Raw genomic sequence first — 22810 nt, forward strand, 5'->3', positions numbered from 1 at the left:
GCTTTCCTCGATTTCATTTCCTTTTTCATTTAATTTTATTATGGTTTTGAATAGGCAACATGTTTGCAAGTTCAACAGTCAAAACTACATGGAAAGTTTTACATGGAGAAATCTTGTTTCTGTCCTGCCCTATTCAACCCCACTAAGGCCGCCCTTTCTAACTAGTTTATTTATCCCTCACTGCTTCTTTTTGCAAATACAAACAAAAACAAATACACATTTTTATCTCCTTCCCTTTCTCACGCTGAAGCAGCCCCTCACTTTTCTCACTGTGTCCCTGCACACGGCACTGCGTGTGGTGTCACAGCCATGCAGTGTCATTGCCCGTTCTTTGCTGTTACAATAAAATATCACAGTGAGGAATCTTGTACACACCTATTTTCACACGGGTCCAGGGGCATCTGTAGCACAGATTACCAGCAGTGGAGTTGCTGGGTCCTACAGTAAGCGCTTCTGTATGACTCATGGTGTTGCCAGATTTCACCTGGTCTGCTCTCCCCCTAGCACTGAACACCCCGGCCCATTCACCCCAGCACACGTAGCCTAGATTTTGGTTTCTGATAGACGCGGAGTGGGATTGGAATGCCATTTAGATTTCATCTTCTGAGAACTATCTAGCCATATCCTTTTGCCTTTTGTCGTTCTTTTTCTTTATTTCTAGGCACTCTTTATATATTGGGGAGTTAGCTCTGGGATGTGAGTTGCAAATGTTTTTTCCTAGTACAGATCCTGTCTTTATGGAGGTTTTGCCTTAACTACTTTCTGTCATGGGTTCTGAATTTTTAATCATGGTTAGAAAAGTCTTTTCACACTCCAAGAAACAAGAAAACAAGGAAGTCAGTCATGTTTTCTTAAGAACTTTGTTTCTCCTAAAAATTTTAAATCATGGATCCATTTGAATTTCTACTGGCGGAGGGGCTGGTGACATCTGGATTCCAGGTCACCTTTCCCAAATGGCTCCCAGGTTGTCCCAATATCACTTATTAAAAAGTCTACCTTCCCATACTGCACAAAACATAGTTAAAAAAACTTACAGTGGTAAATACCACACAGCATTTCAAATATACAGTCCCAAACGTGCCACACTCACCACCATCCAGTACGAAAACTCATCTGTACTCTGGTACCCTGGAATCGACTTTCCATCTCTGCATACTCGCACATTCCAGGCATTTCATGGAAGTGTGACCCTACATCTGCCCTCTTGTACATCTGTCCTTTCGGGTCTGCTTCACGCAGCGTGATGGCCTCAAGATTAAACCCATCTTAGAGGTGAAGAAGCTGAGGCTCCGAGAGGCCAAATGAAGAACCAGACCCCACGCCACGCCACGCGCCCCCTGCTGCGGCCCAATCCCAACCCCTGCCGGTCCTGCTTTCGAGGTGGTCACAGCCCGCAGTGACCACAGCACAACCGGGAAGCTGGCCGTCCAGCTTGGGCGCGAGGTCAATGCCGCCAAGGCCACCCCACAGGGCAGGGGGACTCGGGTGCCCCTCCCAGCCCTCACGGGAGCCGGGTCTTCTCTGGGATCCCCGCCCCCCAGGAACAGCGACGGAGCCGGCTCAGGAAGAGCAGCGCCGGGCCCCGAAACGCCCAGAGACGCCCCTCCAGCTCCGCGAGGCCGGCGAGGGGCGGGGCGGGGCGCGGCGGCGGAGGGCGGGGCGGGGCGGGGAGGGGCTGCGTGGGGGCGGGGCGAGCCAGAGGAGGGGCCCTGGCGGGGCGTGGGCGGTGCCTGGGCGGAGGGGCGGTGCCTGCGCGGGGCGGGGAAGGGGCGGGGATGCGTGAGGCGGGGCGGGGCGGGACGGAGGGGCGGGACCTTGCGTGGGGCGGGTCAGGGGCGGGGCATCGCGGGGCGGGGGGCGGGGCCTGCGCAGGGCGGCGCCGGCGTGACGTGCGCCGGCGCGCCATCCCGGAAGCGGGTGTCAGATGCTGGGCAGCCGGGAGGGCGGGCTGGCGGCGGGGGGAACTTGTTGTTCTTCGCGAAGTCGGAGCCCGGGCGCGAGGCGGAGGCCGTGGCCGCGGCGGCGGAGGAGGAGGCCGGGAGTGAGTGCGAGAGCGAGGAGGGCGCGTGCCCGCGAGGAGCCGCCCCCGCGCGACGCCAGGTGAGGCCCGGGACCCGACCCGGGGCCGCGAGTTCGGGGCGGGGGCGTGGCGCCGTGGCCGGCCCGGGCAGCTGGGGCCCGCTGAGTCATCGCCGCGCGGCTCGGACGCGGACGGAGTCCGGCCGGACCGGGCCCCGACCCCCTGGCCCGCGCACCTGCCGTCGGGCGGCCGGGGGTGGTTCCCACTGGGAGCGGGCGGGCCCTGCGCCCCAGGTGGCGCGCTCCGTCCGCGGGGACCCTTGCTCCCGCAGCCCCTCGTGGGCGGGGGTCTTGACCTGGGGCTTAGACGCGGGTCGTCTCACGTCCCCCGCCCCCAGTTTCACCCTGGACCCCCAGGCCTTCCTCGGTCCGGTCCCAAGACCAGCCTCGAATAGGATCCGGAGGGGTCCAACCGGGGCTGTCTCCGGGATTAAGGTGGCTGCGTGGCGGTCTCCGAAGAGACCCTCCCGGCAATGGCGGGGGCCGCGCTGCCCCTCGCCTCCCTTAATCGTTCCTCCTTGCAGCCCCTGCTCTGGGGCAGGAGGGCGGGGGCGAAAAGAAGCTGCCACGTGCTGGAGAGCGCGCGCCCTGGCGGAGGTCGGGGCTTCCCGGCCCCGCGGGACGCCGGGCCGACTTGGGGTGCGTTTATTTACCTTGCTGCTTCCGCTCCGTGGGAGCCGGTTCAACTTGTGTTGCTTTCCCCGGTGAAGCCCAGAAGCCTCCCCCTGCAGTCACTTCCCACCGGTGACAGGCAGCGCTCCGGCCCAATGGCAGGGTGTACCCCGCTCCAGGGGCGGGCGGAGGGGCTTAACCCGGTCCTTCCCGAGAGGCACGCGAGTCCGTGGAGGAGCTCCAAGTGATGTCACGTGCTGGACTGAGTTGCCAGGCGGAGGGGCTTAACCCGGTCCTTCCCGAGAGGCACGCGAGTCCGTGGAGGAGCTCCAAGTGATGTCACGTGCTGGACTGAGTTGCCAGGGGGCCTAGGGAAGGTCTTGGTGTGGGCACATGGGGCTGGTGGCAGGGACTAGTCTTGGCCAGCTACCTCCCTTGCCCAAACCCTTTGACCAGGTCGTTCTTGCGTGATAATGCTGAGCTCAGGAAACAGCTCATCTGTCCGTCTTGTCCAGCACGCCTGCATGCAGCAACCATGTCCCTCCCGAGAGTTTTGTCCTTGAGCTCGTCTCCTTTAGAGAGCCTGTTGCTTGGTCCTCCACCGGGTATTTGTTCTCACCTCCCGTGCACTGTGGAGTCCTTTCGCCAAGGCGAAACCTCCCGGCGCCTGCATTGCTGGATGTTCCTGTCCCTTTCTGGGTTTTGTGTTAATGATTACACTGTTGTTTACTTGTCACGCAGCTCTTGTGGCCCAGGCGGATAACCGTTCCTTCAACAGTGACCACCTGTCAGTGGCCCCTCACTGCCAGGTGCCTGGCCTGGATGCTCCCCCTGACCCATGACGCCGCAGCATGATGTAGTGTAGTGGAAATCAGTGGGTTTTTATGGGTGTGTAGTTTGGTGTAGGCACAGCCCTTCCCTTTACCTTGGATTGACTGGTGTCACAGCACAAAGGTCATCTTGTTGAAGTGCTGATGTGGCCTGATGTTTCTGGAGCCTTCTCCAAGCCTGACGATTTCAGGGAGATGGCTACAGCAAGGAAGCGGTGAGAGCTTTTTAAAAAGCTTTAGTTTAAGCAGGTGGGTGGGACCTGGCAAGCAGGTGTCCTGTATAGGTGGGTGGGCCCTGGGAGGTTGTAGGTGGGCTGTGCAGGTGGATGGGCAATGCAGGTGGGCGGGGCCTGAAGTTGTAGGTATGCTATACAAGTGGTGGGGCCTGGGAAGTAGATGGGCTGTACAGGTGGTGGGGCCTGGGAAGTAGGTGGGCTGTACAGGTGGTGGGGCCTGGGAAGTAGGTGGGCTGTGCAGGTGGTGGGGCCTGGGTTGGGCCTGGGAAATAGGTGGGCTGTTCAGGGGGCGGGACCTGGGAAGTAGGTAGGCTGTGCAGGGGGGCGGGACTTGGGAGGTAGGTGGGCTGTGCAGGGGGGCGGGACCTGGGAAATAGGTGGGCTGTTCAGGGGGCGGGACCTGGGAAGTAGGTAGGCTGTGCAGGGGGGCGGGACCTGGGAGGTAGGTGGGCTGTGCAGGGGGGCGGGACCTGGGAGGTAGGTGGGCTGTGCAGGGGGGCGGGACCTGGGAAGTAGGTGGGCTCTGCAGGTGGTGGGGCCTGGGTTGGGCCTGGGAAGTAGGTGGGCTGTACAGGTGGTGGGGCCTGGGAAGTAGGTCTGCTGTGTATGTGGGCGGGACCTGGGAAATAGGTGGGCTGTTCAGGGGGCGGGACCTGGGAGGTAGGTAGGCTGTGCAGGGGGGCGGGACCTGGGAAATAGGTGGGCTGTTCAGGGGGCGGGACCTGGGAAGTAGGTAGGCTGTGCAGGGGGGCGGGACCTGGGATGTAGGTGGGCTGTGCAGGGGGGCGGGACCTGGGAGGTAGGTGGGCTGTGCAGGGGGGCGGGACCTGGGAAGTAGGTGGGCTCTGCAGGTGGTGGGGCCTGGGTTGGGCCTGGGAAGTAGGTGGGCTGTACAGGTGGTGGGGCCTGGGAAGTAGGTCTGCTGTGTATGTGGGCGGGACCTGGGAAATAGGTGGGCTGTTCAGGGGGCGGGACCTGGGAGGTAGGTAGGCTGTGCAGGGGGGCGGGACCTGGGAGGTAGGTGGGCTGTGCAGGGGGGCGGGACCTGGGAAGTAGGTGGGCTGTGCAGGGGGGTGGGGCCTAGGAAGTGGATGGGCTGTGCAGGTGGCAGGGCCTGGAATGGAGATGGGCTGCGCAAGTGGGTGGGACCTGGAAAGGAGGTGGGCTGTGCAGGAGGGCGGGGCCTGAAATTGTAGGTTGGCTTGCAGGTGGGCAGGGCGCTGGTCAGCATGATTTATTAGAACTTCTTCCCTTCTTAGGTAAGCCAAAAAGAATGTTTTCACTTGACCTTGGTAGAGGGAGTTTGCTTTTATAACTTAAAACTAGGCCTCTTTGTTATTCCAAAATAGAGCATTTATTCAAACAAGGAAACAGAACTAGACTTCTTGGAGCGCGTTTGCCTCTTGGACTTGGACGCGGCCTGAGGTCTCAGGGTCCGGTGCTCAGCACCGCTGACTGTCAAGCTGGGTGCCGAATAGCGGGTCTTTGGAGGACAAACTTTTTTGGAGCCTCAGCCTGGCCACGTTCCCACCCCTTCTCCTTGCTGAGGAGTAGGATCACTTTCCAGAGCCTTCTCTGCCCCCACGGTTCCCGCTTTCACTCTCAGAGCTCTCCGAGAGCCGAAGGGCTTGTTTACAGTTTTGAGCAGAGCTGTCTGCCATCCAGACCCAGAAGCCGCGTCCTGGGTCCTGGCCATTTGCGAGTCTAAAGGTTTCTGAAGTGGACTTTGTGGAATGAGGGTCCAGTCTTTGCGGAAGTGGCCGTCTGGTGGCCGGGGGAATTCTCTGCATATCCGCTTCTGGGAGCAGTAAACAGTGACTCACCCTGCACTCCTCCCTGCCCTCCGCTCAGGGAAGAGGGATGACTCTGGTATTTACTCTTGCTTTTCATAAGCCACAGGCACATCACATTTCCTTTTTCTTACAGTTTCAGGAAATTGAAAGTGTCCTCAAAATTGTAGAGTCCTAGAGCAGGTGGACGCAAACCCAAGTGGACACACGCTCTGCCCTCCACCACCGACCTCAGACGAGGAGTCTGAAGCAAGAGGGTTTCTCCACCTGGCCGCAGCCGTGGAGTCTGTGGCCAGAGGCCCTGCATCCCCTGGGAGCTCAGGAAGCAAGGCACAGGTGTGGAGGCCATGCCTATTTTCCCAGGCTCCCCTCGCCTGAGCGTCCCCTGCCCTGCAGGGCAGTGCTGAGCTGTCCACCCGGCCTCAGCAGTGCCCAGGCACCTCACTAGGAGTGTGTGGGATGGGTGAGATGGTCCCTGCCCTCCAGGCGCCCACAGGCTGGCTGGCCACCCTGCTGCGGGTAGCTGCATATCAGTCGGGGTGGGGGGTGGCACTACCTATGCGTGCAGGGCAGGGGTCTCTGTGTTGGGTGGGGGAGGGCTTCTGGGAAGAAACCAGGGGTAGGTTGGGTGGTGGGGCAGGAGAAGGGCATTCTGGGCAGGCTAGGAGCGGGAACAGCAGTTCAGAAGCGGGAGAGGGCCCAGTGTAAGTCCATGGCAGTGAGCCTGACATGGGGAGTGGAGTGCTGGGGGGCTCCAAGCCAGGGACTCCTGTGGCACTGTGGTCCAGGTGGGAGAGGCAGGGCCTGTAGGGTAGATGAGGGGGGGAGTGCGGTGGTGGCAATGGGGGCAGTGGGCTGCAGGGCTCCTGGTGTCCTGAGCTTGGGGCCATGGGGCAGGGGCTGGCGGGGGGCAGAGGACGAGGTCTGTGGGCTGGTTGCATCTGCAGAACCTGGCAGTCATGGGGCAGAGGTGGGCAGGTTTCCTGCAGGATTTGTGGGGGCTGGATGTGGAGAGCAGGAGAAGGTTGAAACCATGGAACTGGGGTCTCCCAGGAGCCAGGACAGCAGGAGAAGGGGCTGGGCCAGAGAGGTGCAGTGTCCAGCCTGCCGTCAGCTAGGGCCGCTGCCTGAATCACCCCTGAGAGCGGACAGAGTGATGCGGCCTCCCTGGGATGGCCCGGCAAGGTGACCAGACGTCCTCCAGGCGAGCAGACAGGCTGCCTTGCAGGAGGGCAGCTGGCCAGGCCAGCTCTCAGGCATGGGTCGATGGCGGGCATCCAGGGTGGCGTGGGTGCTGGGCAGGGTGGTCCAGGCTCACCTGTGGGGCGGGACGGGCTGTAGTTTGTCCCTGTGTCTTGGTTCACTGGTTGTCCACTGGGCACCCTGCGTGTGTCCCCTGCTCTGGCCAGGACAGGTGTATAGCTGGGTGGCTTGTGGGAGGCGTCCAATCCCTGGAGCGCCAGGCAGGCGCCCACGGAAGTTTCCGGTTGTGTGTAGCTGCACCTGTTGGAGGGAATCGGGCTGTACAGATGCTGCTGCCTGGGGTTTGAGCCTGAGCCTGTTGGTCAGCAAACCCTCCCTCCTGCCCCTCCTGTCCCTGGCCTGGCATCATCTGCGGCCCATGGAGGACAGGAAAGGAGTGGCGAGCCCCCTGTTTTTATGAGGTGGGCTGGAAGGGCTGGATGGGGAGACGGCGAGCAGAAGCAGCCCGTTTGTCGCCACCCACATGTGATTTGGCAGCGGCGGCAGTCTGGCCTCTGGCCTCTGGCCTCTGGCCTCAGGGTCTAGGTCTCCGTTTCATCTGGTGAGGATGAGAGCCTCGGCAGCTGGGCAGATGCCCCCTTTTCCTAGATAGTGGGTGGGGTCCCTGCTAGGGTCAGCCACCTGCTCGTGTCTTAAAGAAACAACTAATCTCAGCGGTGAGAAGCAGGGCATGGTGGCAAGTCCAGAACCGGACCCCTCCCCGGACAAGCCGGTCAGAGCACTGGGAGCCAGCTGGGGGCTGGAGGTGGGAAACAACCCCGGAGGGTCCCAGGGGGCTTCCTGGAAGGGGCATGGCGTGGAGCAGGCAGCCCTGGGCCCTGGTGTGAGTCTGGGGTCTGTTCGGGGGGCCCCAGGTCCTGGCATGAGTTGAGGATCTGCTTGGGGGGCTCAGGGCCCCAGTGTGAGTTTGGGGTCTGTTCAGGCCCTGCGCCCTGATCCACTTGAAGCTGTGCCGCCCTGCGTCCCCTTTTCTCTAGAGGAAACGGCTTTTCCTGTCGAGCCTGGAGTGGACACTCCCCGGGATGCAGCGTCTGGCTCTGGGTTCAGAACGCAGCCTCTTCCCCTACATCGGTCAGTCACCTGAAGGGCAGGACAGCGTCCGAGTGCTGACGCGCCGGCTTTCTCAGTGGCAGCTTCCTCTGCACTGCCCCTCTGGCGATTCTTCTGAGACTCGGGAGTCCGGGGGGGCCTGGGGCCTGTGGGGTCATCGTCCAGTCTGCTTGTCACCTGGGTGCTGAGTACAGGTGACGGTGGAGCCTGGTCCTGGGTCCCCCCACCCTGGCACTGTCCCTGGCCGCAGCTCCAGCGCCACGTGGCCTGAGGATCTTGAGAATGTTCCCTCCTCGTGTGCCCTCTGACCGTGCAGTCCTCTGGGACTTTTTTGTCTGCAGAGGTCCATTTCAGGGCATCCGTCGTTGCTGTTTTTAAATCGGTTGTTTTAGAGACACAGAACCCTTCTCTGCACCTCTTCCAGGCAGGCTGTCGTTTTCTTGCATGCCTGTTTCAGCCGACTCCGGGCTGGCACCTCCCTGGGGGCCTCGGCACAAGGCAGGGCCCGGCCCGGGTCTGCACCTCCTGTGCAGTGCAGGGCTCTCCGAGCCCCCACCCCGCGGTCCGTCTGCTAACCCGAGGCCCGGTGCGTCCGAGCTCTTCTGCTGACTGCCAGAGCGGCCCAGAGCAACACCGGGATCTCCAGGAAGTGGGGTCACGTTTCCCGAGCAGAGTTGTGGGCTGGACGTCCCTGGCCACATGGAGCCTGTGGTTCTCTGGGCCCCTGAGCCCGGGGCAGGAACCCGAGGTTCGTGCAGGGTGCCCTGGAGAGGATCCTGGGGCCTTTATGTCCATCCACCATTTCCAGAAGAGGAGACTTGGGCCCTTTATGAGGCGCCGCTGAGCGCGGACCCCCCACCACCTGGCCCAGCCTCGGCTCCTGCCTCACCCCACGGCACTGGGCGTAGCACACCCTCCATCTGCCCCCCTACCCTTCCTGTCCCCCACCCCTGCCCTTCCTGTCTCCCTGTTGTCTGCTCCTTTCACAGCCCAGGGCGCTGCTCAGTCCCCAGGGCCCAGCGGGCACTCACGGGGGCTCCCCTCCCTGGCCCGCAGGGACCGGGCACACAGCTCCTCCCTTCCGGCACCTCCTGGAGGATCCCAGGTGGCACGTGGACGAGGTGGGGACTGTGGGGTGCAGCCGAGGCGAAGACCTGGCAGGGGTGTTCCAACTGATGCACCGACCTCCTTGGGCAGAGACTTGGCCGGCCGGTGTGGGGGGCAGGGTGTATGGTGCCGCAGGAAGTCACATCCTGTGTGCGTCTGCATGACCTCATAGGTCACTGTGTCTCTGGCAGGAAGCTCCCACAGTGGGATGTGGCACGGGCCTCCCTGCTCTGTCCCTGACGTAGCGTGCTCCTGGGGGCTGGGTGGCAGGTTGGCCCTCGGCGTGCGCCCCCAGCCCCAGGGCCGGCCCTCCAGGGAGAGCAGAGAAGCCCTCCTGCGCTGGACCCCCGCTCCGAGGCGCTGTGCCAGGCCAGGCAGTGGCCCCCGGGCCAGGCAGGCGGCTCTGCGGGAACACGGCCCGCTCCGTAAACAGCCGCTGACTCACTGCGCAGCTATGCCGGGCACGCAGGCTGGGATCTGGGGATGGCCGCCCCCTCAACGTGGGAAAGCCCCCCTGGCGCCGGCGTGCAGGCGCCTCACCGCGGGAGCGGGCCGGCTGCCTGCGGTCGCCCGACGGGCATCCCCAGGGGGCGCCGCCAGCGGCTCTTGCGCCATCTCCTCCCCATGCGCTGAGCCCCCCACACGTGCGGGTTCTGGGAGCAAAGGGGGTGGGGCTCCCGGCAGGAGGCCCCGCTGGCTCACTCCGCAATGGGGGCCCCCGCCGGGCCCTGCTCCTGCCCCCCCCCGCAGCTCCTGGTGTGCACTCTCGTGCAGCCCCGCCTCGGACTGGTGGTGGGGGGGGCGGGCGGGGACAGCGGCATCCCTGAACCTCAGCCCTCAGCCTCTTCCTAGGGCGGGTCTGGCCCCCACCGGCCTCTGCACAGACGTGACCTGGAGCTGTCGCTGCTTCTGGGCTTCTCGGTTTCCATGACGACCACGGGGGGCTGGCCGCTCTCCCAGGGTCACCATAGCAACTATCAGAGGGGACTCATGCCTGGGCTGCCTGGGTGGGCTCTGAGCGGTGAGGATGTGTGACACGGAGCAGACAGCTGGCGGGGATGGTCCCGCCAGACAGCCGGTCAGCCTGCGCCCGGCCAATGCCACCGCCCTGCTCGGGAGGCTGCGGCGGTCAGTGGGAGCCCGGCTGCCCTCGCTCCTCAGGCCAGGCCGCGGGGCTGCCGAGGAGGCGCTGATGTCACAGCTGCAGAGCTCTCTGTTGCCGCCATAGGGGACCTGCCCGGAGGGCCACGCCGGGCTGGGGGCAGGTACTCTACCCCCCTCCCTGGGCCGAGGCTTGAGGCTGCCGCCGTCTCCCCAGGGGGCCTCTCGGGCAGCAGGTGACCAGGGACTCTCCCCAGGAAGGGGTGCTGTGGGGGCCGGGCAGGGCCTCAGGTGGGTGTGGCTGTCCCTGGAGGCGGCCGCTGGCCATTCTGCCTCTGGACCGGCGCCCTGTGCCCCCCAAGGTGGTGGCGCTGCCGTGGCCAGGAGGTGGCATTGGAGCAGGAGGCAGCAGTGGCCGCAGCGGGGGCTGGACGCGATGGTGCCGAGGGGTTTCCTCCTGGACCCTGGAGGAGCCAGCGCCTCGGCCTTGGGAGTCCTTGGGGGGCCTGGCCGGGCCCATCCTTATGTGCCTCTGTCTGTGTGTTTCAGCTGTGCTTTCCGAGCCCTCCTGTCCCGGTGACTGTGCCCAGGTTATGACGACTAATCCCAAAGCCAACAAGGCATTGAAGGTGAGGTGGGTGGCCACCAGGGACCCTGCTCACCCGGCGGGGCTCAGCCCTGGCACCTGCCAGCAGGATGCCAGCAAGCACAGCCCCCAGACACGGGCTTGGGGTGTTCTGGGCCGGGGGGTGTGGGAAGAGGCCAGTGGAGCCAGGGGGACTAGTGACACCCCAGCCCTGATACGTGGAGGGTGCCCGGGCAGTCAACTGCCCTGTGGCCGGCTCTGGACATGCTCCTGTGGTCAGAGGTGGGACCGGTGGGTGCCTTGAGCCCCAGAGGCTGTGCAGACCCCTCTCCTGGCCTGCATGGTGGTGGGGGAGACGACCAAGTGGCCGCAGGGCCTTCCTGATTCCCCTGAGGCCCTCCCTTCCCCGGGCCCCCTGGCTGTCCACTGGCCAGGGGCTGGGCGGGACAGACCCACAGGCCTCGGGCCACTTGCCCCAGAGGGGACGGCGCAGACTGGCCACACACAGGGCTCACGCGCGCACCAGCACGGGGCCAGCACCCCCAGTGGGGAAGCCCGGGCCCTGTGCTGGGGGAGGGGGTCACGCCGTCCTGCTGCCCACCCCCACCCCACGCTGCCCCGCCCGCAGGTCAAGAAGGAGGCGGGCGAGAACGCCCCGGCGCTCAGCGACGATGAGCTGGTGTCCATGTCGGTGCGCGAGCTCAACCAGCACCTGCGCGGCCTGTCCAAGGAGGAGGTGGCGCGCCTGAAGCAGCGCCGGCGCACGCTCAAGAACCGCGGCTACGCGGCCAGCTGCCGCATCAAGCGGGTGACGCAGAGGGAGGAGCTGGAGCGGCAGCGCGTGGAGCTGCAGCAGGAGGTGGAGAAGCTGGCCCGCGAGAACAGCAGCATGCGGCTGGAGCTGGACGCGCTGCGCGCTAAGTACGAGGCCCTGCAGACCTTCGCCAGGACCGTGGCCCGCAGCCCGGGCGCACCCTCCAAGGTCGCCGCCACCAGCGTCATCACCATCGTCAAGTCCGCCGAGCTCTCCGCGCCCTCGGTGCCCTTCTCGGCCGCGTCCTAGTGCGGGCGCGGGGTGGCGGGGGGCCCCGGGAGCAGCCCCCACGGGCTGGGCGTGGCGGGGGGCACAGAATGGAAGAGCCAGCTCTGGCGAATTCGGCCGCGGCGCCCCGTCCCTCGTGCACACGCACACGCACACACGCACGCCTCGCTTTCCTCAGCTCTCTGTCCACTTCCCCAGGGGCGGGGTCCTGCCCCCGTGGTGCTCAGGAGCGATGGGGGGTCTGAGGTCCCTGTGTGAGGACACGGTCGCATCCCCGCCCCCTGCAGAGCCTGCCGGGGTCCCAGGGCAGGATCCGGCCTCCCCGCTCCTATGGAACCCATTGACACCCCCGGCCCCTCTGTACCCCCTGCCATGACTCTGCCCCTTTGCTGCCTCTTGAGCTCAGGGCCCAAGCCTCGGGGGGCTGTGAGCAGAGAGACCCACAGCTTTGCCCTGGGGTGTTCCTGCTGGACACTAACCTGCGCAGCCACTGGTTCAGCCGGGGTCTCCCGGCACCCACACAGCCGGTGTGGGTTCCTCGGGGCACAGGGAGGAGTGTGCCCGTGTGTGTGGACGGGAGTGTGCATGTGTAGACACGTGCATGCAAGAGTATTGTGTGCATGAGCGTGTGCACATGAGTGTAGCGGTGCATAAGTGTGTGTACAAGTGTGAGCGCAGGAACGTAACGAATGCGTGTGTGTGGGACTGCATGCATATGGGAGTGCAAACATGCAAGGGTACATATGCATGAGTGTGTGCACGTGAGTGCAGGGGCGCATGTGTGTGAATGTGTGTGCACACTCGGGCGTGCTCTATGGACGTGAGTTTCCCCATGGCAGCACTGCCAGTGCGCAGTGGGCCTGGGGCACAGCCTGTCGCACCAGGTCTCTTGGGAGCATTGTGGGGTGTGTGTGTCCAGGAAGGTGTGCAGGTGTGCCTGGCCCTCAGACCCCAGCCATGGAGGGGCCGGAGCCTCCTCTCCCATTGACCCAAAGGCAGGGTGTACCTGGGACCCACTGCCCTCAGTGGGGCCTGGAGGGGAGGGTGGCTGCAGTGGGGGCCAGGCAAGGCCTCAGCACCTGGAGGGGCTTTCAGGGAGGGGGCAGGATGTTCAGTGGCGGGTGTGTGGGAGGCCGGTGCTCCACCTCGGGTGTTGTGGCTTGTGGGTTGGCCAGGGGGTGGGCCTTTGGCAGGGATCAGGAAGACCCCCCAGTCGTGCCACCTGGAGGAACAAGGAGCCCCCCCACCCCGTGCCGTCTCATGGTCTGAGCTGGCTCGAGCTGCTGCTTTCCAGAGCTCCTGAGCTGCTGAGGGGCCTGGGGGCCCTTTCCCTGGGGCCCTCACAGGTGCTCCCCGAGGCTCCTCCAGGGGTCCCAGGCCACCTTCCCTGCACCCCCTGCTGACCGGAGCTGCCCAGGAGTGGAGAAGGGGCGGTGCTGGGCTTGGGGCGGTGGTCCCACCGTGGACAAGCAGAGTCCGCCTGGCTCGGCTCCCAGGTGCCCTTCACTGTTGGCAGCGTTCTCCCGGGTCCTGCTGCCCGCGCTGGGGTCTGCCGCATCCTGGGGCCAAGCCAAGGGGGCAGCCCTGCTGCAGCTCGGCCAGCGCAGGTGCTGTGGACTCGGCGCAGAGGCCACATGTTAAAACAAAAAGCTGTTGCTACCTGGTGGGTAGGTAATCCATATTGGATGTCAGTAAGGACCACAGGAGATATTTAAATAAAGAGAGACAAATATATATATATAAAACTATAGACATTTTATCGTACAGACTTTTCGTAACAATTTTTTTCGAGTTTGATACTGTAAGCTTTTCTTAGGGCAGAGCGGGCAGCTGGACCTGTGGGTGGGGACTGGAAAAGGTCTCCCGCCCCGAGCACGGGGGCCGCTCGTGCTGCTTCCCGCCTGCCTGAGTCCTGCTGACAGCAATCCCCTCCCCCCCGCCAGGGGTCCGGGCCGGCCCCAGCAGCCCCCCAGGTGGGCTGCACATCCTGGGGTTCCTCAGTGTCCTCCCCCCCTCACCGGGTATGTGGCTGGTGGGCCTGCTCGGCCCCGACTCCAGGGTGCAGGGAGCTGGGGTGCCGCCGGGGGTCCGTGGGGCCCGGCCATCCCCCAGCGGGAGACAGGAGCGGCCTCACATGCTTGTCCTTTCAAAGCATCGACGTTTCATTATCACAATTTTAATGTCTGGGTTTATTTCTTATTGAACAAAGACGGTGAGTGCCCTCTGTAGAGCGGGTCGCTCTCAGTCTGTGCTCGAGCCTCCGAGTCCTTTCCAAAGAAGGCAAATCCTTGGCTTTTTAAAAGACATTAGGGCTCCCCATTTGTGGGGTTTTAGCACCAGTTTATGCCAGGCTCTGCGGTTATTTGGTAATTTCATTTCAATATTTATTTTTGTGCTGCTTCTGTTTTGATGTAAATTATTGAGGACGGACCCTCCCGGCACTACCACCTAACTTATTGCCGGGCCTCCCGCTGCTGTGCCTGCTTTTGTACTTGGCAATAAAAAGCCTCTGGTTTCACACGCGTCTCGTGGCATCGTCCATGCTTTGGGCCGTTCTGAGCCGCATGCCCCCACCCAGAGCCGCTGCAGGGTCTGCGTACCTCTCCCCTATCCCAGCGGCCACCCCTGGCTGGGGAGGTCGTGTCTGCCTTGCCTGCCGTGCATACCCTGAAAGTCCAGTCTGTCCTGAGCAGATGCCCACGGTCGGCCCGATGTGGCCTCTGCCTCCCAGCCTGGTCCTAGGAAAGGTACCCCCAGCACCAGGCCTGCAGGGCACCCCAGATGTAAAGCCCCTCACCCCACCTGATGGGGTCTCTAGGGTGAGCCTGCGGGATGCTGAGGGCGGGGTGCCCAGTGCAGTGCGTGGGCTGCTGGCGTACCCCACCCCGGGCTGCGCCCTTATTGGCGAGCCCCCTCCCCAGCCCGGGCTGCCACACCTGCCCATAAAACGGCGTGAAGCTGGATCTCCACGAGAGGGGCCTGGGGCACTGTAGGCATTCAGCGTGCCCACCGGCCACGGCGACCCGCGTGGCCCCCAGGCCCCCTGACCTGCCTCCAGTCCACGCCTTCGGGGAGCCCTGCACCCCAGAATGCAGCCTGGGGCCGAAGCTGGGACAGGCTTGCGGGTGAGCTGGGCAGCTCAGGAGGCCTCAGAGGAGGATGTGGCCGGCCTGGCTCAGATACCTCAGTGCTGCCAGTGCTGCCTGGGAAACGGGGACCGTCCACTGTCGGGACAACACTGGGCAGGGGGCAAGGCGACGGCGGGCACCTGGGGGAGCCACGGGACCAGGACACGGACTCTGCCTGCCTGTGGCCACCTCTCGGACCCCTCCCCACCCCCAGCCCGGGCAGTGCTTACACGTGGGGCCCACGGTTTCCAGCAGAGGGGAAGCCCCTGGGGACTGCCCCCCACATCTTTTCCTGCACCTGTTTTGTCCCATGTTGGGGGCAGGGGGGCAGGAGGTCTTGTGCTGGGTGGGGGTGTCTGCCGTCAGGCCGGCTCTGAGGCCTCAGCTCCCCAGGGCACCCATGGGGGTCAGGTGACGTTGGGCACGAGGTTCCTGGCACAGCCTGGGCACACAGTGGGCGCCGGCCCTGCCAGGGCCTTCCCCCTGCTGAAGTGCCAGGCCCGAGCTGGTGCTGCAGTCAGGAGACAACTGTCCCACGTGGGCCTGGGTCCCCGGCTCTCCCCCGCCCCCCTGCCCTCTCCACACAGGCACTGGGGCGATAAGCCCTGCAGGCTTAGCCTTCTGCAGGGCGGGGGGACAGCAAGCCCAGGGTCTGGCCGGGTATGCCCAGCCTCCACCCCAGCCCGAGCCTCTCAGTAGCCTCCGAAGACCTCCCTGCATGGAGAGAACGGTAAGTCGCAGACACTCCAGGCAGGCTGTGGCGCCTCTGGCCTGGACACGTTCCCCGCCCTGCTGAGCCCCTCCTGGTCCCCGCCCACTTCCCTTTCTCCCGGGACTGTGGTGGTGCTGGCACCCCCCGAGCCCTACAGACCCTGCTCCCTGCAGCCCACCCTATGGTTCAAGTCAGACCCCCACGCCTGGCCGCCCACTCTGCCCCTCTGGAATGCTCCCACGCGGACCCCACTCCCCAGGAGGAGGGGACGCCGCTGCCTGGGCCAGCCCAGCCCGGGCGCATCCTGGGGCAGCAGGTGCACGCTGCCAGGTGGTCGGCGGCTATCCCAGGCCCAGCATGGAACAGGACCTGCCCCAAGCCCCGGGCTTAGGAAAGAAAACCTCAGGCCACCATCCTGGGCCCTCCGGGAACCGCTGGTGGTCGGAAAACCAGGATGTTTATCTACAATTGCAAGCGTTTCCGGGCGCAGCCAGCGTGGCCCTCCCCGGCAGCCCAGCTGCAAACGGCTGTGCGCTGGCAGCTGATGAGGAGTGGGACTTTGCGGGGTCACCCCGGGCCCCTCCGCACCCCCCGCAGCTGCCCCCTGTGTCCTCCAGGCCTTCCTTTTGGGCACCTTCCCGGCCTGAGAGCTCTGTCTGCACAAGCCGAGCCGGCTGGAGGAACTAGTGCCAGCTGGGTGGGGAGGGCACGGCAAGGCTCGAGGGCAGCCAAGTGAGCCCCTTGGTCCTTGGGCAGGCGGCAGCGCCGCCCAGCGTTCCCCCCCAGGCTGACGGCCGCAGGTGGGGGGTGCAGTGGGCCCCAGGGACGCGTCCTGAAAGGCTGGACCTTTTGGCAAGAGGGGCGAAGTCCCTTCCTCTCTACGAGGTGTGGGGAGCCGGACGGCCAGCCAGTCCACAGCTCCTCCAAGGGGACCAGCAGGCTCTTCTCCACGCGGCAGCTCTTCCTGCCCCGGCCGGAGCCGCCGGCTGCCCCAGGGTGGGCGCCGGGCGCGGGGGCCTCGTGCGTGGTCTGCTGCGTGAGTGCTGGTAGGCGGGCAAGAGGCTGTGGACGGCGTCCTGCGCCACGTCCTGCCGGCTCAGGCTCTCCTTGAGGCGGCTGGAGATGCTCTGCAGGGGGGCCGCGGGGGCTGTGCGGGCAGCGGGAGGGCCGGGGCTGCGGGCTGGGGGCGCACACCCACCCCCGCCTGCCGTGTTTGCTTTGTCCCTTCCGGGCGTTGGCCCGAGGCCTCGGGGCTGCTGGGGGTGCCCTGGCTCCCCTGAACCCCAGCCGCGCCTGGCCCGTGAGAGCCTCTGGGTGGGGGTGCTGGGGAGCCCAACAGGAGCTGGGTCCCACCACCCCAGGAACATCCGTCTGTCCATCTAGCCGACGTTCCACGGGCTCAGGACTGGCCCCAGCATCGCTGGGCATCATGTGCGGTGGTGACGGGCGAAGCCATGAGCGCCGACAGAGGGAGGGGTTCCCACTGCCCGTGCCCCCCCAGCCCAGTCCGCCGCCGCCTACCTGGCGAGTTCTCTCTCCTCTCCGCGTACACTCGGCAGGAGAAGGGGTGGCGCAGCGCCACAGACGTGAGGGACACCTCGATGCAGATGATGAAGTTCAGCCAGCCGGCAGCCAGCGTGCCAGCGGCCACCCTGCTCCCGTCGATGGCCGGGGCCTCAGGGATGGCCCCGCACCGTTCCAGCATGGCCAGCAGCTGCCCTGGGGGACGAGGGTCAGGCCCTGCTGCCCCCAGGGATGGCAGCCTTGTGGCCCCTTCCACCTCCCTGCCCGGCCCAGGAAAGGGGCCTGGGCTCCACCCACCTGGCAGGGCCCCACCTGCGCAGGGCTCACCGCCAGGGCGAGCTGACGGGCTGCGTCACTGACCCCCGCTACCGCTGGGAACAGGCTCGGCCTGAGGGTGCTTAGGGAACTGGGGGAGCTGGGATTCAGGCCAGGTTCGCTGGACTCCAGCCCAGGCCCCACCTACTAGCCCAGGCCCCACCCCATCAGCCAAGGCCCCGCCTGCTTGTCAAGGCTCCGCCCACTAGCCCAGCCCTCGCCCACCAGCCCAGGCCCCACCCCACCAGCCAAGGCCCGGCCTGCTTGCTCCAGGCTCCGCCCACTAGCCCAGCGTTCGCCCACCAGCCCAGGCCCCGCCCCCTCGGCCCACCGTGCCAGGAGGAGAGGAAGATGATGGCCTTGGTGGTGAGGAGCTTGAGCAGGGGCTCCGCGGGCTGCAGGAGCTCCCTGGTGGCGAGGCAGAGGAGGAACAGGGCGTAGAGGGCCAGGCTGGCAGGGTTGTTGTAGACCAGGCTGACCTACAGGCAGCCGCTGCGGACGGGGTCAGTGGGGCTGGCCTGGGGTCCATGTGCCATCCCCCGGCCTTCCCGGCCCAACGCAGACACCCCCGAGGGGTTCCTGCCAGTCCCCCACCCCCGCCTCCCCGGGTGCCGCCGACCCCCACCCTTCTGAGGGTCTAGCGCTCCCCCAGGGGCCCATTTGTGGGCTGGACCCCCACCCCGAACCCCGGGCGGGGCGGCCTCCTGGCAGGGCCCCTTTGCCCTCAGTCCCCTGGTGCCCACCGCCCAGGCAGTTGCTGTGAACAGGTGCGTGGGGGCAAGACTGAGGTCAGCGTGGGGGGAGCGATGGGCAGCCTTCCCTGTGCCCGCTCTTCCCTGAGCCCCTGCAGTGAGCCCCTGGTGGGGCCTCCGGGTGTGGCCCCTCCCCTGCCCGCTCGCGCCCCCGCCCTCTGGGCCTTACTTGAAGTTGCTGTCGTGGTACTTGCCGAGCGCCTGCAGGATGACGGTGGTCAGGGCCATGGCCGGCTTCAGCAGGCAGAGCTGAAGGGTGACCTGGGGGGAGGGTGGGCGTGGGCAGGTGTGAGCACGGTGGGGAGGGGGGCGCTGGGGGAGGGAGCGTGGGGGAGGGCGGGGGCGGCCCCCACCTGCTTGCAGAAGCTTAGGAAGCCGAGGGAGTAGGAGCAGCCCCGAAGCAGCTGGACCTGGGGGCAGGGACTCCCGTAAGGCGGGGCTGACGCCCTCTGCCACCCCAACCCCCTCCCCCTTCCCCTGACCTACCCCCCCCCCCCCCACCGCGGCAGCACCTACCGGATGGGCTGGCCCCGGATCTCCGCCATGATGGCGCCCTCGCCCCCCAGGTACTAGAAGCAGAGGCTCAGGAAGCTGTAAATGATGAAGGAAGGCTGGGCCGGCGGATGGAGCGCCATGAGCTGCGCTGGGGGTGAGGGGGGGCCAGGCCCTGCCCGAGGACACCGCGTCCCACCCCAGCTCCTGGGGGCCCGCGGCCGCCCACCTTCGTAGCAGTCCCGCACCGAGTCGAAGCAAATGTAGTACAGGTGGCCCCCCGGGAGAAGGAGGCTGAGCCAGGGGCCGAGGGCGAAACCGGGACCACGGGGAGCAGCCGCAGGGCGCAGCGCTGCTCGCGGGGGCCGTGCAGGCGCGCAGGTGCAGGCGGATCTGCGCGGCGGGCGAAGGGCACCAGTGCCCCCACCCCACCCCACCCCAGGCCGCGGGCCGTCGGCCTCCCTTTATCTTTTCCATGTTTCCGAGTTTCCCCCAACGAACAGGCTGATTTTAATTGGAGAAAATACATTTTTTTCTGTTGCAATCAGAAAAGTAGGTTTTTTTCTTGCCTTGAGCGGGACCCTGTTCTCAGCGAACACCTGAGACGAGACTCCTTCATCGGCAGGAGCTTCCCGGGGCCTGCGAAGGGCCAGCTGCAGGTAGCCACGCGTTTCGTCCCGAGGGCTCTGAAGGGCCGCCCCGCCACCCTTGGAGGGACCGTCCCAGGGGACACGCTTGCTCAGAAATGACCAAGGGTTGTGTCCAGGACACTGACCGCGGCCCTGCACAGCGAGGAGCCCCACGGGCGCCGGGAGGGCCAGGCAGGGGCCACACGGGGGACATGCGCGAGGCGCGGCAGGGGGCCAGGCTGGGGCGGGCGCAACGTGACAGCGTTCGGCGATGAGCCGAGGGCCCCACACAGGCTGCGGCCGCTGGGAGTGGACGCCCAGGGCACACGCGCCGCTGCAGTTGCATCCTGAGCCCCCTCCCCACTCGCTGTCCGTGTTCTGCAGGAGCAGGCGGTGTCCGCCCTCGGGCTGGTGGGGATTCAACTGCACCCCAAAAAGAGACACTCAATGTGGCCAAGGGATTAGATATGTCACGTCACGGGGTGGGCTGGCCCTGGCTTCCGTACAGGAGGGAGGGAACGGGGAGGGGAGGCCCAGGGCGGGTGAAGGCAGGGGTGGAGGTGCATCTCTGAGCCCCTGGAAGTTGGGGCTCCGTGAGAGGCGGTGCCAGCTGTGCCAGCTTCCCGCTTAGCCCCGGGACACTGAAAGGAGGAGGAGCTGGGCAGCTGGCTCCAGCGCACAGCGACAGAGGGACTGTGGGGAGGCCCCTGGCGGGGTGCCGGGGAGGGGGAGAGCTCGCGCCTAGGGCCGGGAGTGCGGCTCGCTGGCAGCAGGCCTGCGCGAATCACTTGCTCCCTCCCCAGCTTGGCACAGTGGGGTGGGCACAGCAGGACACAGGGCCGGAGACCGAGTTCTGTCCCAGGGCTGGCCCTGCCAGGCGGCCTTGGGCAGCTGCCTCTCTCTCCAGCCTCCTGCCCCTGTTCTGTCCCGTTTGGCTCTGATGGGCAGGGAGTCGGCAGCTCCTTATGGACGGAGGGCCTGGCAGAGGGTGCCAGTGGGACACGAGGGGTCTGTCGGCCCTGTGTGAGTGGCTGGTCCCCAGGGAGGGGAAACCAAGGCCCCGACTGTGGCTGGAGCCCCCTCTGGTTGCACCCCTGCCTTCCTGCCCCTTGTCCTGTAAATCCCAAGTCAATCTGATCCGAAACTACGCCACCGCTAAGCAGGAAGGCTTTGCCTCTGCAAATGCACACACGCCCCCCACCTGTCAAATCTACCCGTCCAAGGGCCACAGGGCCGCTTGTAAGGCTTAGGCCCAATGCTGCCGCCTCCAGGAAGCCCTCAGTGATGGCCCAGGGGAAGGGCTTGCCTCCTGCTCTCAGCTGCACCGCACCCTCTCTCGCTCACCCCTACCCACTCACATCTACCTGCAATTCTGGTCATTTGGGGTCACACCTGGGCAGTCACCATGTGATAGGTGTATTGCTGAGAGGGGTTTCTGCGCGTACCCTCCCTTGGAGACCTCGAGCCCGGGCTCAGAGAGTCCTTGCTGCCCACTGGTGCCAGTCCCCTACCTCCAGGGTCACCCGCCAGTCTGTTACCTACGTCAGTGCCAGATTCACCCACCTAAAAGGCAGCTCGCCCCTCAACAGCCTTCCTTGGCTCCCCAGCATCCCCTCGGGCTGAAGGCCAAGCCTTTATGTTCAGGGTCTTCTCTCCAGTCCAGGGCATCTCCTGGCTTGGTGGCCCATGACGGATGCCCCCAGCCCGGGCAACCCATCGCCTCCAGGTTGGATCTGCCCTGGCCTGGACGCTTCCCTGTGCCTCCACTGACCTGGGGATTCTCAGGACCATCCTGTCCCCCGCGCACAGCCCTGGGTGGACATACTTCCCGTGTGCCCACTGCTGGGCGGCTGCCCCGGGCAGGGGCTGTGGGAGGGGCCTGGAAGGGCGCTGGGAGGGGGGCAGCTCCTCCTGGAGCCCTGACCCCTCCAGCTGAGCTCTGGCTGACCCCGGATACTGGGGGACCTTGGCCAGTCTGAGCCTCAGGCTGTTTGTCAGGGAAGGGACTCCTCAGGCCTGGCTTCCCTGCGTCCCTGACCTCCAGGCACCTGCCCCGAGGGCGCCCCTGGCCTGAGGAACTGAGGGGGGTGGTGGGGCTCACCTGGTGGCCAGTGAGCAGCAGCGTGGCCCACGTGAAGGGTTCCAAGAGGCCGCGGGCCAGCGCCGTCCTGAGGAAGAGCCTGGGGGCGGCCTGGGAGCCGTTCCACATGCCGTCCTCCTGCAGTCCAGCCGGGGCGGCGGGCATGGCGGGCGTGGCGGGGGGGGGGCGCTGGGCGCCAGCACTAGGGGGTGCCCGGCTGTGGCGGGGAGTCCCGAGGCATTACCCATCTGCAAAGGTGAGGGGTGCACCCGAGGCAAGGCGTGGAGGGCAAAGGTGCAGTAGCTGCCCAGAGCAGGAGGGGAGGGAAAGAGGGAGGGAGGGGAAAGGGGGAGGGGAAAGGGGGAGGGGGAGGGTGGGAGTAGAGAGGAGGAAGGAGAGAGGGAAAGAGGGAAGGAAGGAGCAGGGGAGTAAAGGACAGAGGAGGGACGGAGGAGAAGGGCGGAGGGGGTAGAAGGGAGGGCTGGGGGAGGAGGCAGGGAGAGGTGAAGGCCAGGGCATGGGGGGCCAGGGACAGCGCAGGGGTGAGGCTGGGCTGGGGAATGCCCACCAGCAGCCCCTCCAGTCAGGCCCACCCAGACTCCAGGGGCAAAGCCCTGACACCCCTCCCTGCCCCCTCCCCCGATGACTCCCTGCCCCTCCCCCAATGACCCTCCCCAACACCCGTCCCTGCCCCCTCCCCCAACAACCCTCCCCCAACTCCCTCCCCCCAGATGTGCAGCAACTGCCCTGGGCACTGGGGATTCCAGGGGGCGGTTCCCCCTGTGCCAGCCCCTCGCCCCAGGGATCTGGCCTGGGTGGAGTCCCGGCAGCCTGGGTGCCCTCAGTCCACGAGAACCCAGCCCCAAGGCCTGGCCCTGGGGCTCCCTCCATCCTGGGCTCAGTTGTCTGCTCATGAGGTTGGGGGTGGAGCCCACCTCGGCTGCCCCTGGAGGCCCAAGACTGGCAAGGAGCCCGCTATTTTGGGGCCCCCACCACCCTCCCTCCTGGGGGGGTTCCCTGTGAGCAGGCCCAGACCTCAACGCCTGCATCAGCCCAGGGGGCAGTGCCCACACTCTGCCCAGCACCCCTGGCCCCTGAGCCTACTCCCCCGTCCTGGGGACCTGGCAGACCCCATGCTGCTCTCCAGCCCAGGGTGGGGGCTCTCCAGCCCAAGGTCGGGGCTCTCCAGCCCAGGGTGGGGGCTCTCCAGCCCAAGGTCGGGGCTCTCCAGCCTCTTGCCAGGCTGCTAGGGCCCTGGACACAGTCTCAGCCCAGCGCCTACCTTCACAGGCAGGAAGCGGCCCGGCCCCCCGGGGCAGCCTAGCCTGGCCTCCCTGATACCCCGCAGCCCCTCCCGCGGAGACCTCCCATCCCTCCTGGGCCACCGACGCCGCCCAGCAGGCTCCAGGCACCGGGTGGCTGTCAGCGGCCCTCCCCTGCCAGGCAGGTGCCGGGCCCAGCTGGGCAAGGGGGGCTGGGGCG

At 65.7% G+C, this 22810-nt stretch overlaps 2 protein-coding genes across 5 annotated transcripts; one reads left to right on the forward strand and one right to left on the reverse strand.

The window, feature by feature from the left end:
- The first annotated feature begins 1920 nt into the window (after window positions 1-1920).
- On the forward strand, window positions 1921-14216 carry MAFK (MAF bZIP transcription factor K). 4 transcript variants are annotated; one of them, XM_077140418.1, is made up of 3 exons: window positions 1921-2100; window positions 10618-10697; window positions 11283-14216. In XM_077140418.1, the coding sequence occupies exons 2-3, from the start codon at window positions 10662-10664 to the stop codon at window positions 11715-11717; spliced, it is 471 nt and encodes a 156-aa protein (XP_076996533.1). In that variant the 5' UTR covers window positions 1921-2100; window positions 10618-10661; the 3' UTR covers window positions 11718-14216. The 4 variants fall into 4 exon arrangements, with proteins under 4 accessions (XP_076996533.1, XP_076996532.1, XP_076996534.1 ...); XM_077140417.1 differs by lacking the exon at window positions 1921-2100 and adding an exon at window positions 2343-3736; XM_077140419.1 differs by lacking the exon at window positions 1921-2100 and adding an exon at window positions 8719-8981.
- On the reverse strand, window positions 13372-21641 carry TMEM184A (transmembrane protein 184A). The gene is given in 12 exon segments (XM_077140404.1): window positions 13372-16576; window positions 16579-16683; window positions 17058-17255; window positions 17707-17888; window positions 18297-18388; window positions 18481-18574; window positions 18644-18734; window positions 18849-18938; window positions 18941-18985; window positions 18988-19012; window positions 21350-21490; window positions 21493-21641. Coding segments are annotated over 12 exon segments (1620 nt in total). The 5' UTR covers window positions 21577-21641; the 3' UTR covers window positions 13372-16103.
- Window positions 21642-22810: the final 1169 nt, after the last annotated feature.

Source organism: Tamandua tetradactyla, chromosome 23, assembly GCF_023851605.1.
Source record: "Tamandua tetradactyla isolate mTamTet1 chromosome 23, mTamTet1.pri, whole genome shotgun sequence".
NCBI lineage: Eukaryota > Metazoa > Chordata > Mammalia > Pilosa > Myrmecophagidae > Tamandua > Tamandua tetradactyla.

Bases quoted from the DNA above. Each gene is read 5' to 3' on its own strand.
- MAFK (XM_077140416.1), top strand. From the start codon at position 9,895: ATGACGACCACGGGGGGCTGGCCGCTCTCCCAGGGTCACCATAGCAAC. The intron at 9,989-10,617 runs GTGAGGATGTGT...TGTGTGTTTCAG, and splicing joins GCCTGGGTGGGCTCTGAGCG to CTGTGCTTTCCGAGCCCTCC. The intron at 10,698-11,282 runs GTGAGGTGGGTG...CCCCGCCCGCAG, and splicing joins AAGCCAACAAGGCATTGAAG to GTCAAGAAGGAGGCGGGCGA.